General features: G+C 46.6%; 1 protein-coding gene across 2 annotated transcripts in view; it reads right to left on the bottom strand.

Annotated features, from left to right (window-relative positions):
• LOC135401119 (glutamate receptor ionotropic, kainate 2-like) overlaps nucleotides 1-15,544 on the bottom strand; it is a 161,247-nt gene that overhangs the window by 29,957 nt on the left and 115,746 nt on the right. For both annotated transcript variants that reach the window (XR_010424722.1, XM_064633316.1), the window contains exons 5-9: nucleotides 5,688-5,741; nucleotides 4,338-4,499; nucleotides 3,512-3,673; nucleotides 3,166-3,270; nucleotides 1,696-1,809 (exon numbers count right to left, since the gene is read on the bottom strand). Coding sequence is in view for 1 of the 2 variants with exons in the window: in XM_064633316.1 (XP_064489386.1) it covers nucleotides 1,696-1,809; nucleotides 3,166-3,270; nucleotides 3,512-3,673; nucleotides 4,338-4,499; nucleotides 5,688-5,741 (597 nt within the window). In the remaining variant the exon portion in view is untranslated. The remainder of the gene's footprint in view (nucleotides 1-1,695; nucleotides 1,810-3,165; nucleotides 3,271-3,511; nucleotides 3,674-4,337; nucleotides 4,500-5,687; nucleotides 5,742-15,544) is intronic.

Below are 15,544 nucleotides of genomic sequence, written 5' to 3'. Positions count from 1 at the left end.
TTGGTGGCAGGGTACAAGTTGCTTAGACACGCCGTCTTCCGCGAGGGACGTTAAATACGGGGTGCCGTGTGATGAGCTTTCATCGCACGTTAAAGAACCCTCAGGTGGGCAAAAGCAATCCACAGACCGGCCGCTGTGGCGTCGCTCATGATCTCAGTTGTCTCGCGACGTAAACCCCCAATTATTAATATAAACTTGTATGTCGTGGCAAAACTTCGCCGACGGTAAGCGCCCTTGGCCTCTTAAATTTTCAGGCAAGTATACATTTTTAAACATATTGTTGTGACACGTTGGGTTAAACAGCCTGTATGTGGATAGGAACACTCGTTTCCATGATTTTCCAGTAAAAGGTATCCACTTTCGCGCAGAAAATTTCAGTTGATCTCCGTCTAGCGGGTAATGGGGTCCATGTAAGTAAAGCAGGATGCGAGGAGTAAGTGAAGCGACAATGAGGACACGGACAAAGGAGACAACAACACGGCTGCCCACAAGTGCAGTTGGGTTGTTGCGTCCTTTTTAGTTGTCGCCGAGCTGCTTCACTTGCATGCACACATACCACCTATACCATAATACTAACTCTCCACACGTTCATCAAGAACTGGGTTTCAAGCAACTCCCAAGTTTCTATGCCTATAACACAGCAGGCGAACATACGTACTGGTATCGAATACAAAGTAGTCCATCATAATATTGGCGAATGAGGTACGCTGTCGAAGTTCTAGACAACTCACGCATTTTTCCGTGCTCCCCTGCGCAGTTACAGGCATCACATTTTCCAGGGGTAATGAAAACATTCAGTGGCGATTTAGCGGTAAATGCGAGAGAAACGCGTTAGCATTAAGCGCATTTTCCGGTCCATACTTAACGTCCGGGTATTCACTTCCGGTCCAAATCAAACTTCCGGTTGTCCACTTCTCGTCTAAACCCGGCTTCCGGTTGTCCACTTCCCGCCTATACTTGACGTCCGGTATCCACTTACGGTCCAACTCGACCTCCGGTGTTCCACTTACGGTCTAACCTGACTTCCGGTTGTCCCCCTCCGATCTATACTTGACTTCCGGTTCGGCACTTTCACTGTAAGTCCACTTAATTAACCCCTAATTACCCTCAATTACTTTCAACTACCCTTTAGTTACCTCAGGTAACCGCAGGTTACCTGACGTACTCTTGAATTTCATTGAATTCCCTTTAATTACGATTACTTGCTTTAATTACCCTTGAATTTTCCTTTAATTGACGTTAATTACCTCTGATTACATTTAATCACCTCCGGTTACTTTCGGTAATCTTCAATTTCATTTAACGTCCCTTTCTCTTAATTCAATATATCTTGCATTTATTACCTTTAAACTCAACTTTCTTCCTTTAATTAGCTTTAATTACTCTTGCCCCTTACTCTTAATCACCTTCAACTACTTCAATTTCAAATCATTTGCCTCCATTTACATTTATATCTACATATCTCCATATTTATATCTCCATTTACATTTACATTCTGATATCCCCTTTACATGTCCACGACCGCTGCCTCGGTGAGGCTTCACCATCTCCTACACAGACAGACGCACACACACATACATACAGCTTTTTTCCATTTTGACACTCCTAATGCTAACGCATTAAAAGTGCATGGATACCGTTGTGTACTGCATTAAATCTATTGCAGTATTGATTATCTTACGTCGGGACACCTACGACGATGGTGGTGACACGGACGAGCCGCCGGCGACGAAAGTGCGGACGAGGAGAACTCCAGTCATCACTCTTGTTCCCAATTATTAAACCCTGCGAGGACGTCCAACTCCCAGCCTTAAAGAGAAGGAAAGAAAAGGCATTGTCAGAATAATTGAGAAATCATTATTCTCCACATCCTGCATAACAATGGAACGCTCCAGTCCAAATTAAGTTGTGTAGTAACTTTTTGAAACTCGAACAATCTCACATAGAGGCGCACGCTAGTTCAGACGTGTTCAGAGCGTTAACAGCAAAACATCGCAATTCCATATACAAGTGACAACAACGGATTGTGTTCGATCAAGTGGAAATCGAACGGAGTTGAACCAATTTTGTTTTCTTTTGCGGAGGAAGCGGGAGCATTTTGAGTCAGGCAGCACAGACAGATTGCTACTGGAACAACAATAAAAAAAGAAGAGAAACGCTGAAAGTTTCAGAGTGAATATCGCGGTTATACCCGAGAAAAGCTTACCGGGACGCAGTTAAACTTTCGTGCGCTTCATGAATTACATGACGGAGCTAAGTGTATGCAGGAGAGAGAGGGGGGAGAGTGTGTGTAAGAGAGAGTGAGTGAATGAGTGTGTGTGTGTGTCTTGTCTGCCATTTGTTTGTAAACGGAATGTGACATGCCTGCAACGTCACGTGCTAGATTATCATAATCTGGCATGGGAATTTGCAGAGGCCCAGTGCTGGACAAAAGTTTACGGAACACGCTCTTGCGCATTCCTTCGACAGAGTGACACGCTAGCAGCGAATGGTACCGTACGAACTTGCAAACGGGTGACTGGGTTACCTAGACACATGGCTGTAAGTCCGCCCGGTCCCATTCGCTGCTGACGTGTCACTCTGTGGAAGAAATGCGCAAGATCGTGTTCCGTAAACTTTTGTCCAGCACTGGGCATACACTCACATGAAAAAGAAAAAAAGAAATATATATATATATATATAGAGAGAGAAAAGGAAACAGAAAAGTGAAATGAGCACTGAGGGTTACAAGCTATTGCCATCACGCAATTGGCAATAGCACAAACGAAGGACGTCTTTGGGCTTGCGCTGCGACCAGAACATTTTGAACGCGGCTCAGAACCGAGCTGACTATTCGATGGGGGAAATGAAGGGGGGGGGGGATTCGAGCGGTCTGCCTGCCTAGAGTGGCGGCACGCTGCTCGGGGAAGGGATGAAAGGGGATGGAAGGGGAGGGGGGAGGGGGAAGGCTCACACGTTTGATCTTTGCGAGAATGCTTTCTAGTAACTTGTCCCAACGCTACGCAAATAGGATTTGCAGAACATGTATATGGTTACGCCAGCAAAAGATTTGATGTTCCCAGTACCTTCCTTCTGCTTCCGTTGCGTGTATTTGCTTCCATTAGCCATCAGATCTCGCGCGAGCGTGGGTGTGTGTGTGTGTGCGGTTAGCGAGCAAATACTTACCTTGATAAACTCTCCGTCATGAAACTGCAGAACGTCCAGCAAAAAGTTTCTCCGATCCCCATTTTCGTCCAAGCGAATATTTCGCGTAAGTCCTTTCAGCTGCACCTGATGAAGGAACGGCGGAAGTGCATTAGTCAACAATTAATTCACGAAAAAGCCAATGAGTGCCAGCGCAAGGGCAGCTTGGGCACTTAGGCAGCGCCTTAGGCACTTGGAGGCTCTATGTGTTGTGTTTGCCCCAAGATGGAGCTCGCCTCGGCTGGTTTCCCTATAAGTGCATTAGTGTTCTTTTTACGTTGAGCTCTGGTGTTGCTTCTCAACTGTAACATAAGTATTTCCTGTTTACCATCTTCATGTAGTTCACCAGCGAATGTCCGTGAGGCCAGACGTTGGGCATCCCCGGTTTCGAGCAAGACAAGTTCATTGCATAGATCGTCTGAGAGCCGTCGAGGTCGTGCAGCGATCTTGCAAGCAGGGCCACGGCGTCATATATTAACGCGGTTTCCGTCTGGAAAATAATTGGTAAATAAAATAAAACAATCAATAAATGATGCCAGCACATTATTTGGGGGAACCGACGTGCTCGGAATTGCACATAGCATTGCAGATTTCAGTCATCATAAGAACTTTTGAAAAACTTACCATAGGTTCTGAACACAAAAGCATGAATTTAAAGAACCTCCTAAATCGACGCTCTAATTCCGCACAGCAAACATTCACGCTTAGCGTTCCGATCTTTTAATGATTCATACTTGCAATTCGCATATCCCGTGCAGTATGATTTTTATGTAGCACTCGATATGTTGCATTACATGATGAATGCCCATTAGAAGAACTGCAAAGTTGTCGCTTTGTGATTGCATTGAGGAAGCGGACGTCGGTTTTCTGCAAAGTCTTTCCTACCCAGCGCATCTCCATTGGGTAAAGGCTCTAAAATCCAGCACACTTTGTTCTCAACTGACCTCCTAGCTGACCCACTCTAAACTTCTGGCTATCGAGACGTAACGTCACGTCACAAGGACAGCTGGCCATATAGCTTCTAAGCAGACACAACTTCCTCAGTATCTTTACCTTTTAGAAGACACAGCACCAAGAATTCGTCACCTATACGTGACCCGTCCTACGCGAATTCGCGACCTACAGAAAGCCGACTAGCATAGCTGTTGACTGACCTTAATGGTTGTTCTATCGACGCGCTTGCCGAACAAAAGTTCGCCAAAATTCCAGTCTCGAATCGCGATACGAACTTCAGGCTGCTGCGGATCTAGAATGCGGAGCCCGTACACAGCAGCTGCGAGTCCCCGCCATGCTGTTGTGTTGAGGGTATGAACGTCCTGCAAAGAAATGAAGATATATAAAACGGCGGTAAGAGGTTTGTTGTTAACGCGGTGTGACCGTAACAAAGGACTAATAACGGTTGTACGCTTCCGTGTGCTGCAGGGTAGAGGTGCGTGTTCGGGAAAGGGGGTATTCATGCTGCGACATGGTTTCATTGTTTTACTTCTTAGCTGGTGCATCGCATTCGCATGGAACAAGTACGCGTATCCTTTCATTGCCACTATGGCTCAAAAGTTGGCAGCATGCCATATTCTCGAACCTAGCCCACCGAGAAGCCTTGCAGTGCCTTCCTTTGTCAGGAAGCTATCTCAGTGGGCGATTTCGTCTTAATTCAGGCAGGGCTGTACCCTTTGCATCCTCGATTTTCTTTACTATTTTATATTTCGTAGCTCTGCCTTTATTATGAACAGGAGCGTTGTTTCCAACTTCCTGAACGAAACAGTTCGGGAGAAAAAAAATCGAGCACATAAGCGGGTAGAAAAGCGCTTTTCTGCGATTTGCGTTTTTCCGCAACTTTGACGTCCCGTATTCCCGCCCAGGGAAGAGCAATTGGCCACATATTTTTACCGCTTATTGACTATACCACAGGCTTCCAAGCCAGGGGACAATTCCATCTTCTGACGTCTCGAAAATTTCATGCGGAGGTCGCAAAAGTGCTCCGTCGTCAGTTTAGCGCGATTTTTGACAGGTTCTTTCTCCAGCTTCTTTTTAAAGTAAAGCACCGCGAGTTATACCATCGGAAAGCTTAAACTCTCCTCGTTCTAACGATGTCTAGAACACATCTCTAGAGGCTTTTGTTAAACTACCGCTACATTTCGATCATAGTAGGTACGGAAAAATTGGAAAATTTTGCGGAGCTCTTGTGCAAAAACGCCATCTTCGATTTTTAAAATAAAACGTGTGCTTGAAGAACAATGCATGAGCTTTCTAATGATATAAAATTTAGGCTGCGTAAACGCTCCATACGCAAGTTACGGCGAGCGTGCAAAGGGTACAACACTGCCTGAATTAGTTGTAGTATACCGCAGAGAAAATGAAAAATCGTAGGAGACTGCCACGAAAGATGCATGACCTTCGTTGGGCGTGCTGACACTGGCATTCTATCACATCAGGGATTGAGCGACCTCGTCAAGCTAGACTAATGTTGGTTGTACTTGGATGATTATGCACACGGCTTATCTTACCAGCGTTGTAACGATGTATTCATGGTGCTCCGTTGCCATTGACTCTTCAGCAGCCTGCAAGAGAGAAGGAGTCTAGGCCATGGTACTACACATACTTTTCAGAATTATTTAGGAATTTAAAAAAAATGCATGCACGAGACCGCCATTATTTGAATTACACATTTAACTAAGACGACTTAAAAAATAGTCATGCGGTGTTTATGCGGGTATTCAAAACAAGTATGGCCTTTCGACAAACATAATTGTATAGTTAATGGATAGATGGATGGATAATGAATGTAAAGTAACATTGTGTAAGACAATATCGTACTGAGTGTGGCCTTAAAGGTACGCTAAAGTCCGTCATGTGACTTAATTCAAGCGAGAGTCTGGAGTCGCCGATTGATATTGAGCTTAGAGCAGTATCTTACGTGTCGACGTCACGTGCAAAATTTCATCCTGCAGAACGTGGCGGTTTTAAATAGACAAGAAAAATGAAGTTATTCTTACATGCGGTTTCGGCTTTACCTTGACGCGAGCATGATTGTGCAAGGGTGTCTCAAGGTTGTGCAGCTGCGACTAAGCTGATTGAGGAAACCGTGTCGCGAACAAGTCAGTGGCTTGATTGCATGACAGAAGAAAAACCGGAAACTACTGGCAGTGACTGCAAGCGACGAACGCGCCGACTATAAAATTCAATTACAAAGAATTTAATTCAAATATTTCAACCGGTTACTCTGTGCATGATGAAAAAGCATGAGACAGCTTTCTTTACTTTTTTTTTCTAAAATTTCCTTTGTGACAAGACTGTCGTTCGAAGGACTCGCATCGGGAAGTATGACCTGCTCAATCCCAGGTCCTGTACACCTCCCGTCCCAAGAGAGTTATACATCCTATTCGGGGAAATGATGGTCGCGCCCCCTTGCTATAACGTTACCGCTTGATAGCGAAGGATAAAAAAAAGTAATGGAATGGGATATTCCCAAAAAAAAAAGAAACGTGAATCTTTGTGAGGCAGCTACGCATCCCTATTTCTGGATACTGACCCAGCAAAGCATTTCCCATAAATCTCTCAGATTTGAGTTGCAATTCCAACTCGCTTACGTTCGGTGATCCATTCATTCACTGGAGATGCGTACTTCGCAATATTCCGTAGAGCTGTGCTTCCCGGCTTACTTTAAGAAGTACTCACGTTTGCCTTTCAGGTTGATGCGAGTAGGGTCTGTCTAAGAACAGGCGATGTGCGGAAGTATTTGATAAAATTTGGAAACGCGTGTTTCATATGACGTTTCATATGTTATCGTGTTCGATGAAAAAGGGTCCGGCATTTACCTTCAAATACGCGCATCACTCACACGCCTGCCTTAGTAAGTGGAGTAAGTAGTAGCTGGACAAAGGACGCCTACTTAACAAACTTGATGCGAGTTTTGCCAATAGAATTACTGCGGCCTGTAAACCCTCATCCAGCCGAGTCGAGCTGCTAGCACTAAATCGTTATTCAGTGGATACCATCGTGACATAGAATCTCTCACCTCTCTCTTTCACGGCGGGGAAAGAGGAATATATTTCCATTCGAAGAAAAAAGAGAAGAAGAAAAGGAGGACGAAAGGTACGATAGCTGGAACTATAGACCAGAATTTTAGCTACGAACCAGCGCGAGCCAGACACTCTCCGTACTCTCGACACAGAGCGCCACCAGCGAGCGCGTTCGGCGCGGGGACTGCGTGCGAAGCTCTCGGAATGCAAGTTTACTGTAGGCGCGGTGTTGGTTTGTGGCATTTTCGTACGGCCTGGATTATTCTGAATCAACAACATATGTTTTTCTGGATGACACTGTTCTGTGGCTGATTTTACGAAGAATAATCGCAAGCAAAATGCACGGGATTTGTAATATGAATGAAGGCGGAAGAGCTATTGCATTGCATGTACACCAGCTGCACAGAGTCCTCACAGCGCTTGAGAGGCGTCTGGAATTCGAACCGCTGTCATGTTGATGCACATTGTTTTACGTAGTCACCCAAAAGGAAATTGTGGTGTATAATAACGCGTTCATTTTGTCGCATCCGGAAAACCGTTATTTTAAGCCCGAAGATTGTTTCATTACACATTTCAATGCAAAATGTGTGCACAGCAGCCAATGCCTTCACTAATTAAGCTTACCGTAATAGTTGTTGTTTAAAATTCAAGCAAATTTTAACTGAGGATCCACAGCTAACTTCCCGGCGTTCATCGCAAACTACGAAATTCCTAGTGGTGCACAGCATAAACAAGTTTGAGTAAGCAACCCGGAAAATGAAATTATGAAAATCTTGTTCATGCAACGTAACAGAGCTAGCAGGCGCTTTAAATTCCATATTGCGGATTAGTGATAAGAAACTTTTTTCCTTTACCGCTGAGCGTTTTTGTCAGTGTAACCTTTTATGCCAGTCGCTCTGCGGGCTGTTTTCCAGCGAAGAGCGTCATAAAAAATCGAAGTATGGGGCATTATGAGCTGACGACCTGTTGTACCATGAACTATTAACGACAATCGGAAATAATGATGCAGTTGATATTACTGTTTGAGTGTGGGGTCCTTGCTTCACACGTGTACTTATTTAATTCTGTAAAGTCCATTGAATACTACCCGCAATGTTATAGTCTTTCGCGCCGCACTGCAAAAACTTTGCGTTGAGACTACACCACATGTACATAGAAGAAACATACATATGGAGAACATAACTATGTTCGATGTATGGTTCAAGAAGCTAGGAAATGCATGTAGCGCCTGCGCTATCGCTGAAGTTTACTAGATGCCACACCCTTTGCCGACTGCGGTTTTTGCTCTGTTTTATTTCGAAGTCTTATGAAACGCAACTCATACGCATAAAAATATACACTTATGCTTCTGCAAGGGTGACGGGGCGCCCGAACAACGATTCATATCCCGAACGCACAGCTTCGCGAATGGACTGAACGATGCACGATGGCGCCACGGTCGCTACAAAATGGCCGCGCAGTGGAGACTGCGAAAATTCTGGTCTATACTATGGACTTAATGTGGACTTCATATGGACTTCATGTCATACAGAAAAGGGGAAAAGGCACGCGGATTGTTCACAGTGGGAAGTTTTATTTTATTTATTTTTCTTGATCTTAACTGTAGTCCTACCGCAACACGACTGCGGCACCACCCGCTCGGTCGACCCATCCGTCATCGTCCGAATTCGTGCATAAATAAAGATATAGCACCTACATCACGAAGACGATCACTCCAGGCCGTATACGTGGAATAGGGAATAAGACGGCCCTCACGACGCGTGTGTAACTTTTGAAGCCGCAGAAAGATATGTGGGAAGAAGGAGAATGCTTGTGCTGATGCATTGACGAAGGACACGCGATCAGCGTGCACGTTTGTCCTCTACAAGTATTCAACATGCACACCATGCCGAGCTCTATACGGAGCAATCAACGGCACTCGATATATTACCATCATCCACCAGATCGCGAGATCATAAATGTCGATGTGCCCTGTGCTGATATCCAACACCAAGGATTAGGCCCGCAACTCGAGGCCGGCGTGCCTCCTTCGGACTCAGCCGTAGACCCTCCAGAGGACAACTCGTCTACAACATCATATACTTCGCCAAAAGTATCAGACGACGAAATGGCGCCGTGTCATGATCGCGAGAGCAAGCATGACCTTCAGTTGACATCTGGATCCGGGGACAGCCCGTCTAGGAAGAAGAGGAGGAAACTGAAGTCTGCTTCCCTGTTGGAGAGGCAGTTCTCGGGTTAGTCGTCGGGCTCATCCGGTGCCTTGCAATAGTGTGGAAGTGCGTATACTGACACTTAACATCCAGGGTTTTAAAAACCCTAATAAGCAAGCCGAAGTATTCAGTCTCGGGTACAGACTAAAGTGCGACATACTCTTGCTCCAAGAGGTAAATTTTCAAAACAAGTTGAGGCAGCCGCATTTAAGCGGAAATATCGGTTGCCTTGCTTTTTTAGTTTTTGTGTAGGCAGAGATGCCGGCGTTTGGATAGTTATTTTCAGTCGCCATCTTCTAAAGGATAGTTTCGTCTCGTATGATAGCGATGGCAGGGTTATTTGTCCTGACTTTTTCATAGGCTGTGCTAAGCGCCGGCCGGTGAACGTTTATGGCCATGCCTCCGCATCTCTCACGAACAGTTTTTTTTTTTTTTTTCCTGAGGTGGAGGACTGTGTGCGAGTCAACCGTCCTGTCTTGATAGTCGGTGATTTCAATTGTGTGACCGACTCAAATCGCGATGTCCGCGGTCCGGGACAGGGTAGGCCTACTTGGAACGCTAGAGGCCTGCGGCGGCTGTTATCGGTCTTCGACCTGGTTGATGCGTGGCGTTTGCTTCATGATGACGTTTTCGCTGCAACATGGTCAAGGGGACCCTCTGCCAGTCGCTAAGACAGGTTCTACGTGCCCAGCTCCGCATCGACGTCTGTCAAGGAATGCAGGTTTGATCCCCTTCAGCTCTAAATCTGAATCTTCTGGCGTGAGGCACAGGAAGCCTTTTGTTCCCTGCAAACCGCTTGAGTGCGGCTTTGTGTACATTGGCCAGTCGCGCCGGTGTCTCAATGACCGGATTAGGAAGCATGCAGCAAACGTTGAAATAATGGCCGGGTCTTCGGAACTGGTGGATCATTTACGAGATTGTAAAGGGTGCCAGCCTTGCTTCAAGGACACTACCGGGCTTGCGTGGGAACGCTACGCACATCGAAGGTCGTTTCGGGAATCCTAGGAGATCTCTACCAGGGGAAACGTAATTAGTAATACGTCATTTATCCCTTTCGCACCCCTTCGAAGATTTTTAGCTTTTAAGTTGAGATGAACCAATAAATTATTGCTGTTTTTGAGAACTCACGTGTGTCGTCTTCTGTGTCCGTGTCTCTCGGTCTTCTTCATGGATCTATACCAGCTGGCCCGCACCCTTTCCCTTGTTTCAAGGAATGCCGTGTCGTGACTTCTCCGTTTTCGGCGACATATGTCAGCGACCACCAGCCTCTACTCCTAGTCCTCGACACTTTGCGTATACGTGCTCGCGGTGTGGGGACGTGGCGACTTGCCCCGCCCCTTCTCAAGACCCCGTCATTGTCACCGACGTTACTGTCCGCATCAGAGAATATCTTCTGGTCGCGACCCAACAGCCCAAGAATGGGAAGCGAGAGGTGTCCTGCAGGCCTGGGACAAGCATCGTGCAAGAGACCGCACACGCGAATTGAACTCCCTTTCTGCGAAGATACGCTTCGTTCGCAGGGGCCACCCAACGACGCCATTGATGTCAGAGAACCCTGAATGACTCATTCACCGCCGACTCACCCTTTTGCGGTGTTCATCTGCTACAGCCCGCCAAGAACTCTGCCACTCTAGATCGGTGGCTGGCCCTGAAGTCTTACGTTATCTCCATGACACATCGGCATCAGGCAAAGCTCAGGCAACATGGCAGCATCACGGCATATCCTTCCGAGGTAGCAACGGGGTTTGTTGAGTTTTTCCGTGGATTGTAGTCAAACCCTGCATCGACTGCCGATGTTTCTCTGGGTGCTTTCCCCTTAAAAACTCTCCCGCCGGCTAAGAGCAGTACATTTGAAGACTGCATTCCCCTTGAAGACCTCGATGCTGCTATGCGCAGAGCAAAGCGTGGTACAAGCCTGGGACCGGACGGGCTACCCACAGAGTTTTACTCCACGTTCAGGTCGGTGCTGCGTACCTTCTTCATATACATGTTGTTCGACGTGGTTTCAAGGCTGGAGCCTTCCCATCGTCTTTTGGACTGGGAAGCATACTTGTGCCTAAGAAAGCTGGTAGTCCTGCAGATCCGGAATCGCGGAGGCCGATCACGCTCCTCAACGACTACAAGCTCGTCAGCAATAGCCATCCAAGTCAGTCAAGCGCTGCTCCTTCACGGTAGCCAATCATGCGGTGTACCAGGCCGTAGCCTGTGCGACAACCTGAGTGGGATCCGCGACCTCTCTCTTGCACTACACACGGCGACGGGCAGCGTCCGGCGGTCTCCTTTCCTTGGACCAGGCCAAAGCATTTCACAGAGTGTTACACGCATACCTCTTTTCGCTGCTGAGCTCTTATGGCTTCCCAGAGATTTTTGTATCCAGCATATGTTTGCTGTACGCGAACCACCGCAGTCAGATGTGTGTAGCAGGATTGCAGTCCTCTTGCTTCCCCGTCCAGCGAGGTGTCCGCCAAGGCTGCCGTTGTCTCCCGCCCTTTACGTCCTGAATTAAAACCGGGGCACGAAACACGGACAAGAACACACAGACGAGACTTGCTCACCGTCCGTCTTTCGTGCTCCGGTTTTAATTCAGTCATGTACCAACAGGCCGACTCTGCCATTTTGATGAATATCTTTACGTACTGGCTTTGGACCCTTTTTTACAATGTGTAGAAGCGTCCCGTGCAGTTAATGGACTCCATCTTCCTGGAGCGGGAAGTTGGACGATCTCTGCGTATGCTGATGACGTCACACTCTTCATCAACGACCGGTGCTCGCTAACGGCAGCCCTGCAGCTGTACGAGCAATACGCAGCAGTATCAGGCAGTCAACGTAACACCCAAAAGTCCAAGATTCTCCCTCTTGGATCGTTTTATGTCGACCCTGGCTTTAAGATGCAACAATGCACGAGCATGCGCATCCTTGGTGTGTTTTTTTATCAAGATGGCCCCACGCCTCTCAGCTGGACACTATCCACCCGGCGGATCCAGGACTCGTGTCGCGCAGCGCAGGAGTACGATTTCTCGTACAGAGAGCGAGCATATCACCTCTGGTGCATCTTTCGAAGCCACCTTTGGTTTCTGGCCCACGTTCTTCTGCCGCCTGTCACTGCAACATCATGTATAAACACGGAGATCCTCTCGTTCTTCTGGAGTCGGAAAACAACACTTCTCGATCAACAGATGCTCCGCATGAATCCACAGAGAGGAGGTTGGGGAGTGCCGGATGTTGCCATTGCCTTTCGGCGTTTTGCATTGCCTACTTGAATGCGCATTTTGTCATCGGAGCATACCCCTGCACAGGCACTTCTACAATATTGGCTAGGCCCCCTTCGTCGCAACCTCGAGCTTGATGCCCCGCTGAACAACACCTCAAGCGCTGAGGTACCTCGATGGTTCCAAGCCGCAATAGTGCGATTCTTCCAACAAGTCTGGATTGCAATTCCCACTGTCGACCCCGGAATAGCACGACCGCTACGTGTGGCCACCCTCGTAGCTTCCACAGCTGGACCCTCCCGTCGCGCTATACAAGGTGCGCAAAGTTGGTGGCCTGCTTTCGTCCCGTCCTGGCTTCCTGGTGACATTCAGGACATACTCTGCAGATTCGCCTGGAAAGTTCAGCCTACTCGTGACCGACTGGGACGGTGGGGAATCGTGCCCCACTCTACGTGCCCGTTTTGCTGGCACCCCGAGTCGAACGAACATGTCACCTATGACTGTCGTGTAGCCAAAGCATTTTGGCTGAATCTGCTAAGGTCCACAGTCCACACACATTCGGTGTCCCATGGATTTTCGTGAAATCTTGCCTCGTCTGCGTTCGCCCGACGGTCACATGCGCGTCCTGCTAACCGCATGCGGATCATCAGTCTTGTGGCCCGCCAGGTGCCAAGCTGTTGTTCAGAGTCGCCGAGAGACTCCCACCATTCTACTTGTACAGCGGGCAAGGTGTCTCTAGTCAAGACACTCCAAGAAGGGCTCTCTTCAAGTGCTGACCACGTTTTCCTTGCAAGATGTGAAGGCCTGTCCTATCTGGAACGTTGGACAGCATCGATCTCCTTGCGACGCTATCGAGTATTGCAGCGCGGAGGTCGCTAAGTGGTACAATTTCGTCATTCCGTCATTTCCATTTTTCATTGCTCAATCTATCTGTATGTTTCTCATTAACACCTGTACATAGCCTGTGCATATAGCCTGTACATCGCCGTTGCAGAGATAGGCCTCACCTTTCCATCACGTTCACACATGTTCATTAGCACAGTAGTTTTAAAAGCCATGTCTTCGTACCACCGGTAATTACGCCACCCACTGAATAAATTTTTGCCAAACAAACTGATAGAAACAGGTGTAAGCAGGCGTAGCATAGTAGATAGTAACAGGCGTGGAAGCAGTAAGTGCCTGCTCTTCGTTTTGAGGGTGAGGGCAGTGCTATTTTTGAAGTGTGATGTGGGCAAGCATAGCGCTTGTCCCACCCTACAGTTTGCCATACAAACAGGCGTACACTTACTATTTTCCACAAATTATATCAAACAATGTCCTTCTGCATGTTATGCCATGATGTTCAGATTTAAGAGCGTTGGACGTCTAGTGGAGAACTGATTTTTTTCGAGCTTCGAGACTCAGCGAGACTCACTGTCAAATATTTCTTACGGCAATAGTAAACACAGACTAAAGGGAAATGCAATGCATAATTAACTATGCGGTCATCCTTGAGATTTAATTTATAACTTCTCAATCGAAGAGGAAACTTCGCAAATAGAAACTTCTGCGCGTGGCATTGCGAAATCCTTGGAAAATGAAGTTCTTGGTTATCAATTTACTGCAGGAAGCGCGTCACTTCCTGATTATTAAAGCCCCGGTCATTCAATTGTCCCATATATTCTTAAAACGTACAGGAGGTAAAGGTAGTTTGTTTCTTTAGAGTGGTGGGATGGAGTTTGCAGGCAGAAATAACCCTCCGAAGACGATCAAAAGTCATAAGCACTCCAGGGAGATCAATGAATTGATGGATAAAAGGAAACTTCAGCTGTACTACCGCAATCGCGTGACCTATCAAAATATACAGAATCTATATTATCCAAGACGTTACTTGAAAAAAGAAGGAAAAGAAGAAGAAAGCGCGACAAAATTGGCATAGAACACACACACACCATGCCAAGAAATGTTTCGTTCGTTGAGGGACATATCCATTAATGCACCCACACTTTATTGTCGAAGTCTTCCGCGTTACACTCTTAAACCCGTACCTTTTATTGTAACTTTTAGAAACATGTAACTTCTATATAGACGTAGATTTCGAGATTTCTTATAGGTTACACCACTGTAACGTATATTTAGAGGTTAAAAGCGACCAAGGTCATGTCTTTACAACACGAATAGAAGTTACATCTCGGAAAAAACAAAAACAGCTTGTTGTAACTTATAAATGTACCCTCTACTCCGGCACTGTAACTTCTAAGCGAAATCTCCAACGATAATTTCTTTGTTAGTTTCTTATCGTTCATGTTCTTATCGTTTGTTTTCCTTCTATTTTTCAGCATAAAAATGCGTTTCAGCCTCCCATTCGAGACGACAGTTGAGAATCTACGCTGTTATTTTTTATCTGTTTCAGCGTCATCTATACGTCGTCTACATGTTATCAATGCTGTATGAACACAGATTATAAGCTCGCAGTCTGGAATACTGATAGTATGTTTCTTTCTAAAGGGTGGAAAACCATTGTCAATGCCGCAACCACCAAGATTTCCGATTTCGCTGCGTAGCCGAGCCTGGTCTATGTCTATCCACACTGAGAGCGGTTGCCTTGAAACGCTTAACGCTCGTCGTCCGTCCGTTAACAAGTGTAATCTGTTTTAATCAGTGGTTTTCCTCGCGTTTATCATAGTATCGTCAGGAACAACGGAAAAGCTAGATGTCTCTAGCAAACAAGGATATTTTCGGTGTTCTCAGGGGAAAGTGTAGTGAGTGCGAAGATTGCAAAGAATATATAACCGAAAACGAACGTCACCACCGCAGCCCTAATTCACACACTTCATACACTGGGTAAGTGTACGTTTTGTGCTAGGTACGTGCGTTATTTTGATAGCAAGAGCTCTTAGCGCATGTTTGTTGTGATTATGGCAAGCGTTTTGCGGTCCTGCAT

Source organism: Ornithodoros turicata, chromosome 7 (genome assembly GCF_037126465.1).
Source record: "Ornithodoros turicata isolate Travis chromosome 7, ASM3712646v1, whole genome shotgun sequence".
Classification (NCBI taxonomy): domain Eukaryota; kingdom Metazoa; phylum Arthropoda; class Arachnida; order Ixodida; family Argasidae; genus Ornithodoros; species Ornithodoros turicata.
The sequence above is the reverse complement of the archived record's forward strand: the minus strand, read 5'-3'. Positions and strand labels throughout refer to the sequence as shown.